The 20,856-nt window shown below is 46.2% G+C and overlaps 1 protein-coding gene across 4 annotated transcripts in view; it reads left to right on the top strand.

Moving 5' to 3' along the window:
- Positions 1-20,856, top strand: part of LOC115162445 (ral GTPase-activating protein subunit alpha-2) — a 151,982-nt gene that overhangs the window by 100,084 nt on the left and 31,042 nt on the right. For all 4 annotated transcript variants that reach the window (XM_029713754.1, XM_029713753.1, XM_029713752.1 and 1 more), the window contains one exon: positions 1,598-1,725. In XM_029713754.1, coding sequence (XP_029569614.1) covers positions 1,598-1,725 — 128 coding nt within the window. The remainder of the gene's footprint in view (positions 1-1,597; positions 1,726-20,856) is intronic.

Below are 20,856 nucleotides of genomic sequence, written 5' to 3'. Positions count from 1 at the left end.
ACACACATGCACGCTGCTCTCAAATACAGAGAGCTCCCACTGTATTTCTTCAATAGTTCAATCAAAGTATTTTCTCCGGTATTGATTTGCATTAGATGTGTGTGTGTGTGTGTGTGTGGTTTCTATGCTAAATAAGCTCAACGCTTAGGACTAAGTCACTCAAACTTGAATCTAACCCTGTACCAATTTTAGATGTTGGGCTGGGAATTGCCAGGGACCCCAACGAGATGATGTTATCATGATACTTAGGTGCCAATACCATATGTATTGCGATTTTCAAGACTCTAAATGTAATGTGATTCAATACTTCTAATTTATTGTGATTTGATGTTCCAAACATATTGCTCACTACAGTGGCAAGAAAAAGTATGTGAACCATTTGGAAATACCTGGATTTTTGCATAAATTGGTCATAAAATTAGATTTCATCTTCATCGATGTCACAATAATAGACAGTCTGCTTAAACTAATAACACACAAACAATTATACATTTTCATGTCTTTAATTGAGCACACTGTGGAAAAAGTACATTTATTAAAAATAAAAAACAGAAATACCTTATTTGCATAAGTATTCAGACCCTTTGCTATGAGACTCGAAATTGAACTCAGGTGCTTCCTGTTTCCATTAATCATCATTGAGATGGTTCTACAACTTGATTATAGTCCACCTGTGGTAAATTAATTGATTGGACATGATTTGGAAAGGCACACAGCTGTCTATAAAAGGTCCCACGGTTTTTGCTCTGACATGCACTTTAAACTAAGTCATGAGGTCGAAGGAATTGTCCGTAGAGCTCCGAGGCAGGATTTCTGTCGAGGCACAGATCTGGGGAAGGGTACCAAAATATTTCTGTAGCATTGAAGGTCCCCAAGATCACAGTGGCCTCCATCTTTCTTAAATAGGAGACTCTTCCTAGATCTGGCAGTGCCAAACTGAGCAATCGGGGGAGAAAGGCCTTGGTCAGGGAGGTGATCAAGAACCCAATGGTCACTCTGACAGAGCATTGTTAAATGAAATGCATTCCAGGTGACTACCTCATGCAGTTGGTTGAGAGAATGCCAAGCGTGTGTAAAGCTGTCATCAAAGCAAAGGGTGGCTACTTTGAAGAATCTCAAATATAAAATATATTTAGATTTGTTTAACACTATTTTTTGGTGTGTTATTTAATAGTTTTGATGTCTTCACTATTATTCTACAATGTAGAAAATAGTTAAAATAAAGAAAAACCCTAGAATGAGTAGGTGTGTCTAAATGTTTCACTGGTACTGCGTTTGATATAGCATTTTTATTTTTGACTCACATTTTCTCCTTCCCTCCGCTCCTGACAGCGTGTGCTCATGCTGCATGGAGGGGAGCGTTGCCTAGGCAACCAGACTGGTTTGCTACAGCACCTTGTTTGTTTCAGCACGGAGCAACAAAGTTTCATCATGTTGTAATGAGCCCATGTAACCGCGGAAACGGACTCAACCACACGAATGCCCGGCCGTCCTGTCTTCACTCCGCTTTTCATTCCACAGAAAAAAAGAAGAATTCAACGGTTATGACGGTTATTTAAGATGGTAACTTTCTCTCCCTCTCTCCTTCCCCTCGTAGGTCCCCTTCTTTGGGCCTCTTTTCAACGGCGCCATCGTCACAGGAACGCTGCTGCCCAGCCTTGTGCGTGCCACCTGCATCAACGCCAGCAGAGCTGTCAAGTCCCGCCTGACGCTTTACCAGAGCTTGTATCCTTTGCCTGGACCCTTTACTCTGTCTCCCCTACCCATAACCTTGTGGAGGCAGACAGGGCTTTAACAGCTGACCACAGAGCCTCAGCAGGTAGGCCCTGCAAGTTTTTCCAGGGACGGTTATCTTTTTCTATGTATTCTTTTTTCTATGTATTAATGTTATTTCTCACAATCTGATGATTGTTCTCATATGTGAAAATATAGAATTTCTAAACGGGTTGATTGTTGTTATAACAGCGTTAGCCCTTCTAGTGGTTGGCCTGGGTGGATTCCCATGTGTGTGTGTGTGTGTGTTGGGTGATCTGCATGGGTGAGCACTGACACTGATCTTGATGCGCTGGCTGATTTGCATACAGCGATTAACAGCGCACCGGGTTGAGGTGTTGCGGTGTGTCGCACAGCCCATAGTGACGTGAGGACTCGTGTCTGTCTGGGTCTGTAATGGGGATCTTGTGTAACATCTCTGTGGTCTTGTATGATGCAGTGGGTTTAGACGACAGCAGCAGAGACATGACTGTCATTAACCCGTCCTCCCCTCCGTCCCGGTAACAGCCTGCCTGTCGTTAAGGGCCTGATCTCCAGCTGTACATGTCAGTTGGTTTAAGACGAGCGTAATCAGCGATGGAGATGAATTTGCATGTGAATAAGTTGAGGACTGAAGGAGGTGAGGGACGTTTTTTTGGAGCGGGCCCCGGTGGGTGAAATCTGATCTCCCACAAAGCCTTGCAGCTCTGCCTCTCCCCGGACAGGGACAGGCTGTACAGAGTGGCCTCGCAGGGACCACAGTAGCTCTCTGGGTGTTGCCATGGCGACCAGCAATCTCCAGCTTTTGAGGTTGGACCAAAGTTGTGCACCGCTCTCAAGTATTGTTTTGGGCATCGCGGCACAGGTCATTGGTTTGTAAGGAAAGTGGGCAAGGGTGCGCGATAATGTCAGTAGCCTATAGTATGTTTTTATGCTAATAATGTGCACTAAACTTTGGCTACAGGTGTATGTGGCTGTACATTCTGAGTGTTTGATGTGTATGTGCTTGCATTTGTATGCACGGGTGTCACCCCCCCCATCCCACCCACCCATCAGCGAGGCTCATATCAGCCCCTCTCAGGGTCCCTGGGGGCATCAGTGGGACAGCAGAGAGGCAGATGTCTGTAACCCAAAGCCAAGTGAATTACTCCAGTGTGAGATGTGCTGAGCTGCCAGCGGTGTCTAGCTACCATAGGCCAGTCTGCACTGGGAGCCAAGGGGGAAGGAAGCCAGCGCCGGACCGGGCCAGACCAGGCCTACCTGGCATTCCTTAGCAAGAAGAGAGCAGCACAACGGCCTGATCTGTGAGATGAGATGATCGCTGGCTGGGCTGGAGCGTTGGCAGTGTGAAGCAGCCAGCCAGGCTGAGGCCCCACATACTGCAGATCTGGATAATGAGCTGACAAACGGATGCTCCCAGCCAATGGATGCTGGCAATGCCAGCACTGGTGTCTGTGTGTGGGACATTTTCCTGGATGGCTGGAGGATTATGTTTAAACAAAGAAATAGTCATGAGTCATCGAGGCGACAAGACCTATTTTTTTTATCAAGATAGGGCGCACACACAAACAAACACAAACTATTTTGTAATTCAGAAGATTTCTCAGGATTTGTTAAAAGAAAAAAACTCCTACCAATAAATAAAGTTCTGACTATTTTTGGAAGAAGGTTTTAAGATATAATTTAGAATGCTATTCGAAGGTTTATTACCTCAAAAAAGAGCAGGAATACCAAAACTAATGATATACAGTTCCAACCGCCATGTCTTTGTAAGATGCAGAATAGGTGAATGGATGGCTTCCGCATATGTGGTTCCCACCATTAAGCATGGAGGAGGTGGTGTGATGTAGGGTGCTTTGTTGGTGAAGCTGTTGGTTATTTATTTAGAATTCAAGGCAAACCAGCATGGCTACCACATCATTCTGCAGCGATATACCATCCCATCTGGTTTGCGCTTAGTGGGACTATCATTTGTTTTTCAACAGGACAATGACCCAACACACCTCCAGGCTGTGTAAGGACTATTTGACAAAGAAGGAGAGTGATGGAGTGCTGCATCAGATGACCTGGCCTCCACAATCACCCAACCTCAACCCAATTGAGATGGTTTGGGATGAGTTGGACCTTCAGAGTGAAGGAAAAGCAGCCAACAAGTGCTCAGCATATGTGGGAACTCCTTCAAGACTGTTGGAAAAGCATTCCAAGTGAAGCTGGTTGCCAAGAGTGTGCAAAGCTGTCATCAAGGCAAAGGGTGGCTACTTTGAATGATCATATATATACAATATATTTTGATTTGTTTATCACTTTTCTGGTTACTACATGATTCCATATGTGTTATTTCATAGTTTTGATGTCTTCACTATTATTCTACAATGTAGAAAATAGTAAAAATAAAGAAAAACCCTTGAATGAGTAGGTGTGTCCAAACTTTTGACTGGTACTGTATGTAGACTTAACCAAAAGGCATATGACCCATTCCTCCTTCTGCTCATAGGGTTCCTGCATTGTACTACATTTTACATTACATTTACGTCATTTAGCAGACGCTCTTATCCAGAGCGACTTACAAATTGGTGCATTCACTTTATGATATCCATTCCTCCATGTATGCTCCCTTCTCTTCCTCATCTCGTCTGCCTCTCGTCTTCTGCAAAGTGTAGGTGTTTTATTTTGGGTTGGAACAATGACCTTGTCTCTTTTCAGAGCAGGCTGTTTTTGTAGCCGATATTAAATCCCTATCCAGCGTTTCCCTGCCCCGGCGCTCCCCAATCTGCTGTCTGTAGCCAGGCCGCTCTCCGAGGTCATTTGTTTAATGTTTCTACAAAGAAAAGCCACATGACCTCAGTGCGTCCACATAAAGGCAGGCCTGGCGCTGTGGCGCTCTCCTCTGTGGTGCTCTCTCGTGTCCTCTCTCCTGCTCCGTCCGCCACAGAACTGGAGTCTCCAGCAGCCAGGCGCTCTGCTGCACCATCACTCCGGCTAATTGGATTTGATATTGAAATATGACCACCAGCCACATTGCTGGACACACACACACACACCAATCCTCCCTTCCTCTACAATCCGCTGTTTCCTTTTTGGCTCTACACCATGGTACTTAGAGCAGTTTGTGTGTGAGAGGTTTTTTGTGTGAGTTTTTGTGTGTCGGTGTATGTGTGACACATGGTCAGCGTTTAAGATGTCTATCCAAGCGGGTTGACGTGTGTCATTCCACTGCTATGTACAGCATTCTGCTCTATTCAGTGACAACACGGTGATGTTATTTCAGAACCCTCGGCGCTGTTGGACGTGAAAGAGACAGTCCTGACCCCACAGACCTTATATTACAAGGCTGTCAGAAATCACCCATATTGTGTAATTAATATGGCCCTATGAGAAGAGGTTGTGTGAATCCTAATCGTCACCCTGTATGAACACTGAGCAGCGGGCTGCAGTCTCCTCCACTGCCAGAGGGGAACGCAAACTCACTGTGAGTGGTGAGGACCTGACCGGCGGGAGGAGAATACGCTTGACGGCCAAGTTCCCGCTATAGAAGTAGCACACCATATATCAAGACAATTTCCCCTGACATGCAATGTGTCATTCATCCCCAACTACTGTATGTGGTCCTACTGTACTTGAGTTGGTCTCGCATGGTGCTTGCAACACCAGGACAGTGGGTCGCTTTGGATAAGTGTCTGCTAAATGGCATATTTATTATAACTATGATATGGCTGTTGTGGACTTCCTCTGCTTCCACACAGCCTGTTGGGTTTCTGACGGGAGACTTGATCCAGTCACTGAGTGTTATTCTCTCTCCTAAACAAGCACTCACTCCCGAGTAAACGTGTGCTGTGTGTTTAGGTAGCAGGAGCTTCTAATAGGGGAAGGCGAAGTAGAGCTGACCTTCATTCTGAAACGCAACTTCCTCGCTGGACAGAATCAATAGCTTTTCCGCCCCAGTGCCCTTACTACCCTCCCCTAAGACACGCACGCACGCATACACGGAGAGATCTGTCTCCGGGCGGCAATCAATAGCCATAATCTGTTCGTGCACGTGGCCAGTCATGCGAGCCGGACTTTTAGGTGGCATTGTGGGGGACATGCAGTGTAGTAGCAGAGAGGGGTTTCATCTTCTCAGTGAAGCTCACAGAGCCCAGTGGAACCTAGGGCTGCTGCCAACATACAGAGGTGCAGGGCCTTGCCTCATCTACCCAACCGTCTACCAGCTCTGGAGCTCTGCCTTTCCACGCTCATGAAAACATCATATATGTGGGACTCTTGCCATTGATATTGGCCTACTGCTTTGTGTACCTTCTGAATAAGGCTTTGTTTCTCTCTCCCTCTCTCTCATGTCCCTACATGGATAACAATGTGTTCTTTAGGACAAGAAGTTTCATTACCTAGTCAGGAGGAAAGCATCTTTCGGAGTCTTTGAAAGGAGGTTATGAATGGGAGCTGCCATGTTAGTGTACTATAGCTGAAAATGTATTATTTAGGGTTGCTGATAGGCTCTTATTTGTCAGCTAGTGTGCCATAACGGTCTCCTGCAGCCATCTCCCAGCCCATGAACTGAGTGCTTGGCTTGGCAAAGTGAGAAGGGTGAGCTGGGCCATCTTCCCTCTGTCATAAGCCTCTCAGTGAGAAGTGATGTGTACAGCCCTAACTCTCCTCTGTGTCTTTGCCTTTTGAATTAGAGGCTCTGTGACGTTGTGTGGAAGAGCAACCTGCTTCCATTAGGTTAGGGTCTTGTTCTGTGTCTGGTCCAGCTCTGTCACGGTCCAGCTCTGTCACGGTCCAGCTCTCAGCTCTGTCACGGTCCAGCTCTGTCACGGTCCAGCTCTGTCACGGTCCAGCTCTGTCACGGTCCAGCTCTGTCACGGTCCAGCTCTGTCACGGTCCAGCTCTGTCACGGTCCAGCTTTGTCACGGTCCAGCTCTCAGCTCTGTCACGGTCCAGCTCTCAGGGACGTCCATTCCCAATGACCACCCTAACCCAATTGGAACTCAGAAGTCTGGGGCAGGGTGGATTGCTCGACAGGGTGGAGGTGGCCGGGATTGTCAGAGGCGGTTGGTTTGGAGACTGTTGTTGGGAGAAGCAGGACTTTGGTGGAGTTTGGTGGGGGCTGAGGAGTGGATGAAAGGGGGGCTATGGTTGGGGTTTATGACATTTTGGGATGGAGGGAGTTTCCTCTACTGAATATTTTAACCTAATCCCATGATCAGTGGGATTAGGTCCACTCCTTCACCCTCAACCCCTCCACTCCTCCGCCCTCCACTCCTCCGCCCTCAACCCCTCCGCTCCTCCCTTCCGCCCTCAACCTGCCCCCACATCTCTCCAGCTGACCAGCTGTTCCTGGAGCTCACGACAATGTCTGATGTGTTCACATCACTGAGTCCCCTCCCCGCCCACACACCACCACTCCACGGCCGCTCCGCTCGGAGCAGCAGACAGCTCTGCCACTGGGGCCTAGAAGGGCCAAGGGGGCCAAGGGAGCGGGGGGGGACACACGCACAGACCTGTCAAACCCAGCCTTGACTCAGGAGGCAGCCTGGCCGGATGGCATATGGCGTCTAGCTTTATACAACATGCAAAAGTACCCCCCCCCCCCGCTGCTAATGCAGAATGACTCACAGCATTATAGTTTTTTCCCTCCCCCCTCCATCTTCTCCCCACCCTGCCTCTAACAAAAGGCGTCCCCCACTCACCCTCACAGTGAAAGCCCTGGGGGCCGGTGGCTGAGCGGCGGCTGAGCAGAGCAGGGCCACTCTTAAACACAGGTAGAGCAGGCATGGAAACAGACGGCTGATGGCAGGGGCTGGAGAGCTTGATGACAGCACAGGGCCCTGAAAGACCATAAAGACACTGTCTGTGTACTGATCCTGGGGATGAGAGCAGCACAGAGAGATGAGTTACTGTGGGTTTGTCGGAAGCATTGAAGTGGTATTTCTTTGTCATCTTTTTGTTGTGTTATGGGGTATGTTTTACTAAGGTTGTTAAACTGTCAATAGTCTCCAAATGGGAGAATGTATCCTATGATTTTGTCTGATCGTTGACCACTCTTTACTTAATTGTGTGCCATTCAAAATTGTGATTGCGTTACTCAAGGGAATTTTAAGTAGGTATTTTTGGTAAATGTTAGTTTGAAAAGATTCGCCGTCCGCCATTTGCAGAATAGACCACTTTTTGTTTTCGATATATGTGCCACCCCATCACTAAATATTTCAAGTCCTGGGAATGTACACGCATTACAGCACAGCATGTTACTGAAAGAATGTCATGCTCCGTGTATCTTTAAACTTGAACGCCTCACAACCCTCCCCTCCCTGCTCCGTCTGTTATGCATTCATGCCTGACATCTGTCTGTTTTGTAAGAGTGCAGTGAAAGGCTGCGAGGTTGCCAGGTCTGCGTGGGATCCCCCTCTCTCCCCCACCATCCATCCAGCCAGCCAGCCAGCCAGGGAGGTGTCGGGTAGCGTTACTAGTATCAGACAGGCTGTATCATTATGAACCTGTCAGGGGTGAAGCCACAGAGGTGTTTGGTATCCACTAGACACCCCTAGTTCTGATAACTGTGAAAGCTGTCTCTATCACCAGCCATCAAAACCTAGGCCATTCTTACATATCTTGTTGTTATGGAAATCATTTATCTTTTTATCTGTGGAGGAAAAACATACTTTGAAGGAATCCCCGGTTGAAAAGTATTCATCCGAGAGGACTGGTGCTGATGGATGCTAGGTGTTTTGGCTTTGGAAGCAGTCATAACCGTGGACTTCAGTGGTACTACTCTGTGTACTTGTGTGTGCATTCCACTGTTTAACTCTGTGGATTGGCCAGCCCCAGTGTTAGGCTGCATCAATACTTTGTATATGGAAGGCCGTCCGCTCTGCCGATCAGACTCCGTAACGGACTTCAGTGCTGGGTAACGCAGTACATTCCATTTGAAGAGGACGTGTTAATAGGGATTGATGTGTGTGTGTGTGTGGGGGGGGTTCTACGGAGGGTGTAAAACCGGTCTGTCTGCTTTAAGTGATTAGCATCCAACTAGCCATTCCATCTGTCCCCCTAGTCCTGTTTAATTAATGAACTTTCTTTCTCCTCCCAGCCAGCCAAACACCACTAAAGGAAAGCTGTTAGCCCTCTCAGGTTATCCAAATTGATGCTTGTTCTTGTTTCCACTACAATGGCTGCGTTGTCATTGATTAGTTCGGTTTTGTTTCTTCTCTTTTGTCTCAGGGTTCTTGAGGGAGGGTTAATGAGCTTCCCTGGGAAGCCTCCACACATTTTAGTGTTTTTTGGGGCAGAAAAACAGAACCGTGCAGGTGTGCACCTCCGTGTGTGGCATACGTGTTCATGTGTGTCTGTGTGGATATTTATGAATAGGATGGGGGAAGGTTTTAACGACGGAAGGGTCCTGGGAGTTTTCTGGTGTTGCTAGTCCATTATTCCTCATCAGAAGCAGAGGGCCTGGAGCACTCAAACACCGGGCTCTCTTCCCCTCCCTTCTCTAGTCTCCCGTCTCCTTAGGCCTGACATCTTGTAGAAGATGGAGGAAAGAATATATGTAAAGCCCCTCTCTCCTTCTCTCCCTTTCTCCCTCTGTCTCTCTCTTCCTCGTCCTCTCTCTCCGCTCTCCTATCTCTCGTTACAACGAGGCACTGGACAGCCTTTGTCCACATAAAGCTGGCTTCTTTGTGTGCGCAGCCTTTTGCTAATCGGCGTGGTCGTGTGCCCATGTTTTAGCCCACATTTCACGCGCAGCTCTCCTTTTGTCTGAAGCCTGCCCCGATAAGGATCCCAGTTCTAGGGCCGCTCTGATATTGAAATCCTCCAGCGTCGCGGAGAGAGCCTTCAATCATCCATTGTCTGCGCTCCAGTTATTACCATTCAATCTCTGTGTCCCTCGTCATCACCGGCCAGAGCACTGAGACTGTCCCCTGAAAAGACCAGGGCTCTCTCTCCTCTCTCTCCTCTCTCGCTCTCTTCTATTACATTCAAGCACATCCACAGATATTTCTGTCGTCGTCGTCTCGAGACGGCCCGTGTTCAATACTACCAGGAAATGTCAGCAAAATGTCACTCCTCACATACCCCAGGATTCTCTTAGTCTCTGTGACGTGGCCCTGGGTTAGGGACTTCTTTTGTGTAGAAACCTTTGGCCTTGCACTGTTTTGTCCTAAAATTGGCATTAGGCTAGCTTTTCAATTCTCTTTTAACGTAATGAGACTAGAACCACAGTTAGTCTAAAGATTTTCTTCACATTGCTTTAAATGTCACAGCCTTAATTGGTTATTTTAAAGAGGAATTAGTTGATTATGTATATGTTGCCTCTTTAAACAGTTGAAAGGCAGCACCTATTCCTCTCCTGGCCCGTCTCCATGGTTTCCCCGTGGAGGATGTCCTTTTCCTGAGCATTTGCATTTTTGCATTAAATGGAATTTTCCAAATAGAGAGACAAGCGAAACATTAAAGTGTGTGTAGTGCCTTTTCTGCCATTTCCAGAAGGCTCCCTTTGATGTGGTAATGGAGACAGTATGTATATGTTGTCAAGTGGCAGCCATTGATTTGGCCACAGAGCAACATACTGTACAGTAGGCCTTTCTATGATTGACATTTGGTGGCCTGAATGTATTTGCTGTGCTGCTGTTGTTGCTCTGGACAAAGAGAGAGCTTGGTTGGTTATCTGGTCATCAGCTCTAGATTTATAACCTCTTAGTAGTCGCTTTCTAAAACAAGACTTTCGGCTCCCTGTCATTGTAGATGTTCATCTCTAGGTTTTTCCATTTTAAATGTTGACAGAGAACCTTGTTTACCAGACCTGCACTCCTCCAAAAAGGCTTTGGCAGGAAAACAAAGGCCCTGAGCTCTTCAGATTTATGTGCTGTGCACATCTTCATTAGTTATGTATAGCCACTAATTACTATTGATGAGATTCTAGCAGTTTGGGCTACAAATCTATATGTATTGTCATTGTAATGAGTGTTATTTACTCTCAGATCTTCAGGGCAGGGGGATATAGATGAAATGGCCTTTGTGGAGGCAGATATGGTCCTGGCTGCTATAGTCTACACCCACTTGTTTTTGTATCTGCCGACTTTGACCAAATCCCGTTTCCCTCCCCCTACTTTGTCGCGGCCATCTGCAGAGATGTATAGCACTTCCCAGCTTCTCCATCTGTTTTTGTGCGTCCATGAAAGGCCCATTATAATCCCTCGCTGTATGTGGACGCACCGCGAGTTGCTAAACAGGATGGAATCCTAGAGGCCTCAGTCCGTCGGTTAATTATTTGAGCTCCCTCTTAGAGATCTTCATTTGAACAAGTTTTCTAAACAACGTTGTCTCCGTACATCCCCATAAAAAGACAGCCAGTCTTGGATGGGGGTGAGGCTGGTAAATGGGCTCCATGTAGCCAACGCTAGGCTAAGACAGGCTCCTGATTAACTCTTGAGTGACTAGCTAATGTCATTGAAGTAGGACCACCTGGCGATGAGACTGTACAGTCAGCTGCCAGTGGAGGGCCAGAATGGGGAGGACCAGGTGTTAGGCTCCAGCCCCCTAATTGTTGCCATGTAATAGCCCGCTTGACTGCATAGTGTGGCCCCAGGGCTAGGATTAGAAAAGGCTGTTGCCAACACAGAAGACATCAGTTGTCTTTCTGCCCAGTTTTTTTTCATACCTCTTTCTTGCCATCCCACCCCCACTAATCATTCCAGGTAGTAGGGAGGCTCCCCATCCCTCCCCCACCTCATTCACTCCAGGCCTACCCCACATCCGGCTGTGCTTTCAGGCCTGGGGAGGGGAGGCGGTGGGTGGGTTTGAGGAAGGCTTGAGAGAAAGACAATGAAAGAAAAGAGGGGGAGGAAAGGAAAAGAAGAAAGGGGGTGTGAGACAGAGCGGGGAGTTTTTCCGGTATTCCAGAACAGCCGAGTCCATGTCAATACAGGAGCTTTTAGAACTCCATCTGCTCCTAACCCTTCACGCTGTAGACTAGAGGAGGGCCCCATAGTTCTGCCCTTCACGCTGTAGACTAGAGGAGGGCCCCATAGTTCTGCCCTTCACGCTGTAGACTAGAGGAGGGCCCCATAGTTCTGCCCTTCACGCTGTAGACTAGAGGAGGGCCCCATAGTTCTGCCCTTCACGCTGTAGACTAGAGGAGGGCCCCATAGCTCTGCCCTTCACGCTGTAGACTAGAGGAGGGCCCCATAGCTCTGCCCTTCACGCTGTAGACTAGAGGAGGGCCCCATAGTTCTGCCCTTCACGCTGTAGACTAGAGGAGGGCCCCATAGTTCTGCCCTTCACGCTGTAGACTAGAGGAGGGCCCCATAGTTCTGCCCTTCACGCTGTAGACTAGAGGAGGGCCCCATAGTTCTGCCCTTCACGCTGTAGACTAGAGGAGGGCCCCATAGTTCTGCCCTTCACGCTGTAGACTAGAGGAGGGCCCCATAGTTCTGCCCTTCACGCTGTAGACTAGAGGAGGGCCCCATAGTTCTGCCCTTCACGCTGTAGACTAGAGGAGGGCCCCATAGTTCTGCCCTTCACGCTGTAGACTAGAGGAGGGCCCCATAGTTCTGCCCTTCACGCTGTAGACTAGAGGAGGGCCCCATAGTTCTGCCCTTCACGCTGTAGACTAGAGGAGGGCCCCATAGTTCTGCCCTTCACGCTGTAGACTAGAGGAGGGCCCCATAGTTCTGCCCTTCCCTATGCGCTCCCCTCATGTGTCACATACATTTATCTCACACTTCCTGTCCTCCCAAACTGACACTCGCTCACAGCCGCATTACTACCGTGATCTTCAAGGAGAACAACGTGGAAACGATCCTGAGGACAAATTGGCCAGCGATATGGTCTGCTACTGGTTGGCATTTTTTGATAAGAGCCCCAACCTCATTATGATTCTAATGACATTGATTGGAATATGGCTGTAATGCAGAGATGAGGGCAAATGAATTCCCTTTTGTCCCTGTAACTAACCTTGGCTCTCCAACGCATTCATAACCCAATGATAACTGTGATCATCTGTAGCCCTGTGCTTCTCATTAGCATTCCCGCTAAATGCCTGCCGTTTTGCATAAGGCTCGAGAGCTCTATTTACCCACTGAACCTTTCACTGCGAGGCTAATGTAGGGGCGGGAGAATGCACTCTGGAGCATGACTCCAAACACGGTCGGAAGCAGATGCCGACTCCACACGTTAACGCATAGCAATCATTTCCCCGCACATAAAAAGTTCAGACGCCTCATATGTGTGGTAAATGTTTCATTAGTGTTCTGTGGAACACTGTGTTATCGTTGGGTTAAACCAAAAACTCTTTGGCATAACACCGTGTTGTATGTGGCCCTGCAGGCTATTAGGACGTCAGAATCTCTCTGTGGAGTGGGACGGACGTGTCAAACAGGCCAAAGACGGTCTCTCTCTGCTCTGTTGCTGGTTTGGGATTGTGCAGGAGACAGGTGGTACGACTCACATGTTGAATACATGTCTGAAAATAGCCATTTTGGTCTACGGTTGCAAATTTGATGTGCATGTCATGGCCACGCATTGTTCAAAGTCATGTCCACCCAGGCACTGCACATACATATTGACCTCCCCTGCTCTGTTGAGGCCCACCATTATTCCAGCCAAACAAAGTGCTCAGGCCACGGACGCTTTCATCCAAACCTGATTACTTCAGCTCAGATTGGACCAAAAAAGGACATCTTCAAAGGTTTCTCTGACCACCCCACTTCTAGTCTCTTTCTCCTTGAGCTTGTCGGTCAGGCAATCTTCTTAATGTGATGGAGCCCTGTGACTGGCTGCTTTTAATCATCTCTCTGGGTTTGATCAATCATGTCTCCATCGTGCTCCACATCGAAGGCGGACACGTTACTGGCACGGATCAATAGACGGCCCTTTGAACAGGAGATTTGTTACACATCGGAATACTCATCTGAATACACAACCAGCCCTGCCCTTTGATGGTGAAATGTTATGTTGGAATAACCAATTGACAATGTCAGAATTTATTACGTTATCAGCAAAAAATGATAATTGTTATCAATTGATTTATAAACGACTTAGTTACCCATAAAGTATACCTTAATGTAAAGTGTTACCATCTCAAGACTAAGAAGAAGTCTCTATGGCTCACCATCCCCAGTTGACCCATCACTATGGCATAGTTTTTAGTCCAGTCGACCATAACTCTGGTATAGATTGCGTTTATTTGATTTGCTATGAAGTGCTAATCGATTTTTAGTGTGCCTCAGGGAACTGTAAGCTGGCGGCAACATGGCATGCTTGAGAGAATGGGCGACTTCTTCACTGTGGTCCAGTCATAAATAAGGGTCCATGCCAGCTAGCAGACACAGCCCTCTGTCTGGATTGGTGCTGCTGTAGCAGTGATGTCACGGGTTAGTAGTGATGTCACGGCCATAACTCCTCGTGCCCCTGTCTCGCTCTCAGATGGACGGTGGTGAGGTGTGGAGGTTGGCTTGAGAGGCTGACGCCGAGGGAGACTCATCCCCCTAAAGGTGTCGTTAACCTGGCCTTAATGCCAGCGTAATCCCTTGGGGCTCTGATCCTAATTAGTAAGCCCCTTGTTAAAGCTCCTGTAACCTGCCATTACACCACAGACTGCAGTACAGAACATTTAGCGTCTTAGCCAGGTCATTTCTGGAAGCTTCTCAATTCACATCCCAGGTGACAGAATAGAAATCTATTTTTCTATCTTTCTCTCTCACCCACTCCTTTCTGATTCTCACAGGAACAATCTGTCTAATGAGACACCATGGGTACTTTGTGTACTTAGCATGCTGAGTAGTTTCTGGAATACGCTCTCTCGCACTCTTTGTCCCCTGTTTGTGTATTTCGACAGTTCCTCTCTACCTGAAACCAAATTGTTCTCTGACGCAATCGCACCTCTCTCTCTCAGTTCAATTCAATTTAAACAGCTTTATTGGCATGGGAAACATATGTTTACTTGCCGAAGCAAGTGAAATAGACAAACGATAAAAATTAACAGTAAACATTACACTCACAAACGTTTCAGAGGAATAGAGATTTAAAGTGTAATATTATTGCTATGTACATTGTTATAACAATCTGAAAATAGTACAATAGGGAATATAAATAAACATAAATATGGGTTGTATTTACAATGGTGTTTGTTCTTCACTGGTTGCCTTTTTCTTGTGGCAACAAGTCACAAATTGTGCTGATATGGGAGTTTATCAAAATTAGATTTGTTTTCAAATTCTTTGTGGGTCTGTGTAATCTGAGGGAAATATCTGTCTCTAATATGGTCATACATTTGGCAGGAGGTTAGGAAGTGCAGCTCAGTTTCCACCTCATTTTGTGGCCAGTGTGCACATAGCCTGTCTTCTCTTGAGATCCAGGTCTGCCTACGGCGGCCTTTCTCAATAGCAAGGCTATGCTCACTGAGTCTATACATAGTCAAAGCTTTCCTTAAGTTTGGGTCAGTCACAGTGGTCAGGTATTCCACCACTGTGTACTCTCTGATTAGGGCCAAATAGCATTCCATTTTGCTCAGTTTTTTTTGTAGATTCTTTCCAATGTGTCAAGTAATTATCTTTTTGTTTTCTCATGATTTGGTGGGTCTAACTGTGTTGCTGTCCTGTTTGTGAACAGAGCCCCAGGACCACCTTGCCTCTTCTAAAGGTTAATCTTTCTGTATGTGATGGCTTTGTTATGGAAGGTTTGGGAATCTCTTTCTTTTAGGTGGTTGTAGAATTGAACAGATCTGTTCTGGATTTTGATCATTAGCAGGTATCGGCCTAATTCTGCTCTGCATTAATTATTTGCATTAATTATTTGGGTTCTATAACGGATTCTAGTATTTTTAGCCAGAACCTAATTGGGATGTCAAATTTGATGTTCCTTTTGGTGGCGTAGAAGGCCCTTCTTGCCTTGTCTCTCAGATCATTCACAGCTTTGTGGACGTTACTTGTGGTGCTGATATTTAGGCCGAGGTATTTATAGTTTTTTTTGTATGCTCTAGGGCATGTATTCCCAAACTGGGGTACGCGCAATGCCGTCGGGGTACTCCAAATATGTGTTTTTTATTTTTCACATTTTCAAACAGTCTGTTTCGATTTTCCAACAGGGCTATACATTTGGGTGAGTTTTTTTTCACGCCTGAGTAGCCTCGTTTCACTGCCAAAAATAAAATTAAACCATCTAGTGTTCAGCGAAATAAAAACACAATGTCAAATACAGCTAGCCTAGTCAAATAATACCAGCTCTACTGGTAGTACTGCTACTACCAGCAGTACTACACCTGTACCTGTCGACTACACAAGTTGTTCTGCTTCCACGAGCACATCCAATGCTAGCATCAGTAATTCTACATTAGTTGTTAGCCTAGCTAGCATGGACACTGACAGTTGTGAATCTGATGCAGCCATAGAGCTGCTGCCCCCTTACCCGGCAAAGCACCAAACAACAGACAGGGACGTTGGACTGTCGAAGAGGCGCAAATATGATGAGAACTACATTGATTTGGGGTTCACTTATATCGGGAGTAGTGCCTTTCCTCAGGCACAGTGTGTTGTATGTTTAAAAGTACCATCTCACAACTCAATGAAACCTTCACTCTTGCACAGACATTTAGAAATAAAACATGACAATTTGAAAAATAAGTGAGTTTTTTTGAGTGAGAATTAAGACGACATTCGAGTAGTAAGACATGTATAAAAGCAACAGATACCATTAATAAGAAGGGGCTAGAAGCATCTTATATGGTGAGCTACTGAGTGGCTAGGACAGGCAAGCCCCATACTATTGTGGAGGACTTAATTCTTCCTGCTGTCGCAGATATGGCTGAAACAATGCTGGGGCAAAGGCCAAAAAAACAATACAGACAATGTCTTCATCAAACAACACTGTTTCACGACGCGTCAGTGACATGGCAGGAGATGTTTTGAAACAATTACTGCTTCGCATACAAGCCAGTGAAGTCTATGCGTTACAGCTGGATGAGTCAACAGACTTGGCGGGCCTGGCACAGCTCCTGTCCGTTACGTTTATGGGGGGTCAATTAAGGAAGACATCATCTTCTGCAAACCACTGGAAACCAAAACGACAGGAGATTATATTTTTTAAGTACTGGACAGCTTTGTGGCATCAAATGGACTTTGGTGGTCAAGATGTGTTGGTATATGTACTGATGGTGCAAAAGCCATGACAGGGAGACATAGTGGAGTGGTAACATGTGCAAGCAGTTGCTCCTGATGCCACTTTGGTACACTGCAGCATCCACCGAGAGGCTCTTGCTGCCAAGGGAATGCCTGACCACTTGAAATTATTTTTTGGACACTACAGTGAAAATAGTTCACTTTGTTAAAGCAAGGCCCCTGAACTCTTGTGTATTTTCTGCACTATGCAATGACATGGGCAGCGACCATGTAATGGTTTTACAACATACAGAAGTATTGGCACACTTTTTTGAATTGAGAGACGAGCTTAAAGTTTTCTTTACTGACCGTAATTTTCACTTGTCTGACTGCTTGCATGAAGACGAGTTTCTCACACGACTGGCCTATCTGGGTGATGTTTTTTCTCGCCTGAATGATCTGAATCTATGATTACAGGGACTCTCCACAACTATATTTAATGTGTGAGACAAAATCGAGGCTATGATTAAGAAGTTGTAGCTCTTCCTTGTCTGCATTAACAAGGACAACACACAGGTCTTTCCATCATTGTATGATTTTTTTTGTGTGCAAATGAATTCAAGCTTACAGACAATGTCGAATGTGATATAGCAAAGCACCTGAGTAAGTTGGGTGCACAATTACGCAGGTGCTTTCCCAAAACGGATGACACAAACAACTGGATTCGTTATCCCTTTCATGCCCTGCCTCCAGTCCACTTACTGATATCTGAAGAAGAGGCTAGTCGAAATTGCAACAAGCGGTTCTGTGAAAATTTTATCAGAAGCCACTGCCAGATTTCTGGATTGGGCTGCGCTCAGAGTATCCTGTCTTGACAAATCGCACTGTTAAGACACTGATGCCCTTTGCAACCACGTACCTATGTGAGAGTGGATTCTTGGCCCTCGCTAGCATGAAAACTAAATACAGGCACAGACTGTGTGTGGAAAATGATTTAATACTGAGACTCTCACCAATACAACCCAACATTGCAGAGTTACAGTTGAAGTCGGAAGTTTACATACACCTTAGCCAAATACATTTAAACTCAGTTTTTCACAATTCCTGACATTTAATCCTAGTAATAATTGACTGCCTTAGGTCAGTTAGGATCACCACTTTATTTTAAGAATGTGAAATGTCAGAATAATAGTAGAGTGATTTATTTCAGCTTTTATTTCTTTCATCACATTCCCAGTGGGTCAGAAGTTTACATACACTCAATTAGTATTTGGTAGCATTGCCTTTAAATTGTTTAACTTGGGTCAAATGTTTTGGGTAGCCTTCCGCAAGCTTCCCACAATAAGTTGGATGAATTTTGGCCCATTCCTCCTGACAGAGCTGGTGTAACTGAGACAGGTTTGTAGGCCTCCTTGCTCGCACACACTTTTTCAGTTCTGACCACAAATTTTCTATAGGATTTAGGTCAGGGCTTTGTGATGGCCACTCCAATACCTTGACTTTGCTGTCCTCAACTTTGGAAGTATGCTTGGCTGTTATTGTGCATTTGGAAGACCCATTTGTGACCAAGCTTTAACTTCCTGACTGATATCTTGAGATGTTGCTTCAATATATCCACATGTTTCCTCCAAACATAACGATGGTCGTTATGGCCAAACAGTTCTATTTTTGTTTCATCAGACTAGAGGACATTTCTCCAAGAAGTGCGATCTTTGTCCCCATGTGCAGTTGCAAACCGTAGTCTGGCTTTTTTATGGTGGTTTTGGAGCAGTGGCTTCTTCCTTGCTGAGCAGCCTTTCAGGTTATGTCGATACAGGACTAGTTTTACTGTGGATATAGACACTTTTGTACCTGTTTCCTCCAGCATCTTCACAAGGTCCATTGCTGCTGTTCTGGGATTTGCACTTTTCGCACCAAAGTACATTCATCTCTAGGAGACAGAACACGTCTCCTTCCTGAGCGGTATGACGGCTGTGTGGTCCCATGGTGTTTATTCTTGCGTACTATTGTTTGTACAGATGAACGTGGTACCTTCAGGCGTTTGGAAATTGCTCCCAAGGATGAACCCGACTTGTGGAGGTCTACAACTTATTTTCTGAGGTCTTGGCTGATTTCTTTTGATTTTCCCATGATGTCAAGCAAAGAGGCACTGAGTTTGAAAGTAGACCTTGAAATACATCCACAGGTACACCTCCAGTTGACTCAAATTATGTCAATTAGCCTATCAGAAGCTTCTAAAGCCATGACATCATTTTCTGGAATTTTCCAAGCTGTTTAAAGGCACAGTAAACTTAGTGTATGTAAACTTCTGACCCACTGGAATTGTGATACAGTGAATTATAAGTGAAATAATCTGTCTGTTAACAATTGTTTGAACAATTACTTGTGTCATGCATAAAGTAGATGTCCTAAGTGACTTGCCAAAACTATAGTTAACAAGAAATTTGTGGAGTGGTTGAAAAACAAGTTTTAATGACTCCAACCTAAGTGCATGTAAACTTCCAACTTCAACTGTATGTGCATCCTTTCAAGCACACTCTTCTCATTAACCTGTTGTGATTTACTCATAATTTTCAAGTAACAAATAAGGTTTTATATGTATGATGGTTAAATACATTTTATAATTTGTGCCCTGGTCCTGTAAGAGCTCATTGTCACTTCCCACAAGCCGGGTAATGGAAAAGAAACTCACTCATTCTTATGTTTAATAAATGTATTGTATAGTGTGTGTGTGTGTGTGTGTGTGTGTGTGTGTGTGTGTGTGTGTGTGTGTGTGTGTATGGCAGGCTTACAATGATGGCAAAAAACAACATTTGAGAGTGTGCTGACCCTGGTGCTAGAGGGGGTACGCAGCTGGAGATTGAATGTTTGAAGGGGTACGGGCCTATAAAAAGTTTGGGAACCACCGCTCTAGGGCAACAGTGTCTAGATGAAATTTGTATTTGTGGTCCTGGCAACTGGACCTTTTTGGAACACCATGTTTTTGGTCTTACTGAGATTTACTGTCAGGGCCCAGGTCTGACAGAATCTGTGCAGAAGATATATGTGCTGCTGTAGGCCCTCCTTGTTTGTGGACAGAAGCACCAGATCATCAGCAAATGGTAGACATTTGACTTCAGATTCTAGTAGGGTGAGGCCGGGTGCTGCAGACTGTTCTAGTGCCCTCGCCAATTCGTTGATATTTATGTTGAAGAGGGTGGGGCTCAAGCTGCATCCCTGTCTCACCCCACGGAAAGAAAGCTGCATCCCTGTCTCACCCCACGGAAAGAAAGCTGCATCCCTGTGTAACCGATGTGAAATGGCTAGTTAGTTAGCGGTGGTGCGCGCTAATAGCGTTTCAATCGGTGACGTCACTCGCTCTGAGACTTGAAGTAGGGTTTCCCCTTGCGTTGCAAGGGCCGCGGCTTTTGTGGCGCGATGGGTAACGATGCTTCGGTGGGTGTCAGTTGTTGATGTGTGCAAGGGTCCCTGGTTCGAGCCCGGTTTGGGGCGAAGAGAGGGACGGAACCTACACTGTTACACCTGTCTCACCCCACGGAAAGAAAGCTGCATCCCTGTCTCACCCCATGGAAAGAAAGTTGCATCCCTGTCTCAGCCCAGATGGAAAGAATGCTGCATCCCTGTCTCAGCCCAGAGGAAAGAAAGCTGCATCCCTGTCTCAGCCCAGTGGAAAGAAAGCTGCATCCCTGTCTCAGCCCAGTGGAAAGAAAGCTGCATCCCTGTCTCAGCCCATGGAAAGAAAGCTGCTTCCCTGTCTCAGCCCAGTGGAAAGAAAGTGCATCCCTGTCTCAGCCCAGATGGAAAGAATGCTGCATCCCTGTCTCAGCCCAGAGGAAAGAAAGCTGCATCCCTGTCTCAGCCCAGTGGAAAGAAAGCTGCATCCCTGTCTCAGCCCAGTGGAAAGAAAGCTGCATCCCTGTCTCAGCCCATGGAAAGAAAGCTGCTTCCCTGTCTCAGCCCAGTGGAAAGAAAGTGCATCCCTGTCTCAGCCCAGTGGAAAGAAAGCTGCTTCCCT

The sequence above is a fragment of the Salmo trutta genome, chromosome 25 (genome assembly GCF_901001165.1).
Source record: "Salmo trutta chromosome 25, fSalTru1.1, whole genome shotgun sequence".
Lineage (NCBI taxonomy): Eukaryota > Metazoa > Chordata > Actinopteri > Salmoniformes > Salmonidae > Salmo > Salmo trutta.
The sequence above is the reverse complement of the archived record's forward strand: the minus strand, read 5'-3'. Positions and strand labels throughout refer to the sequence as shown.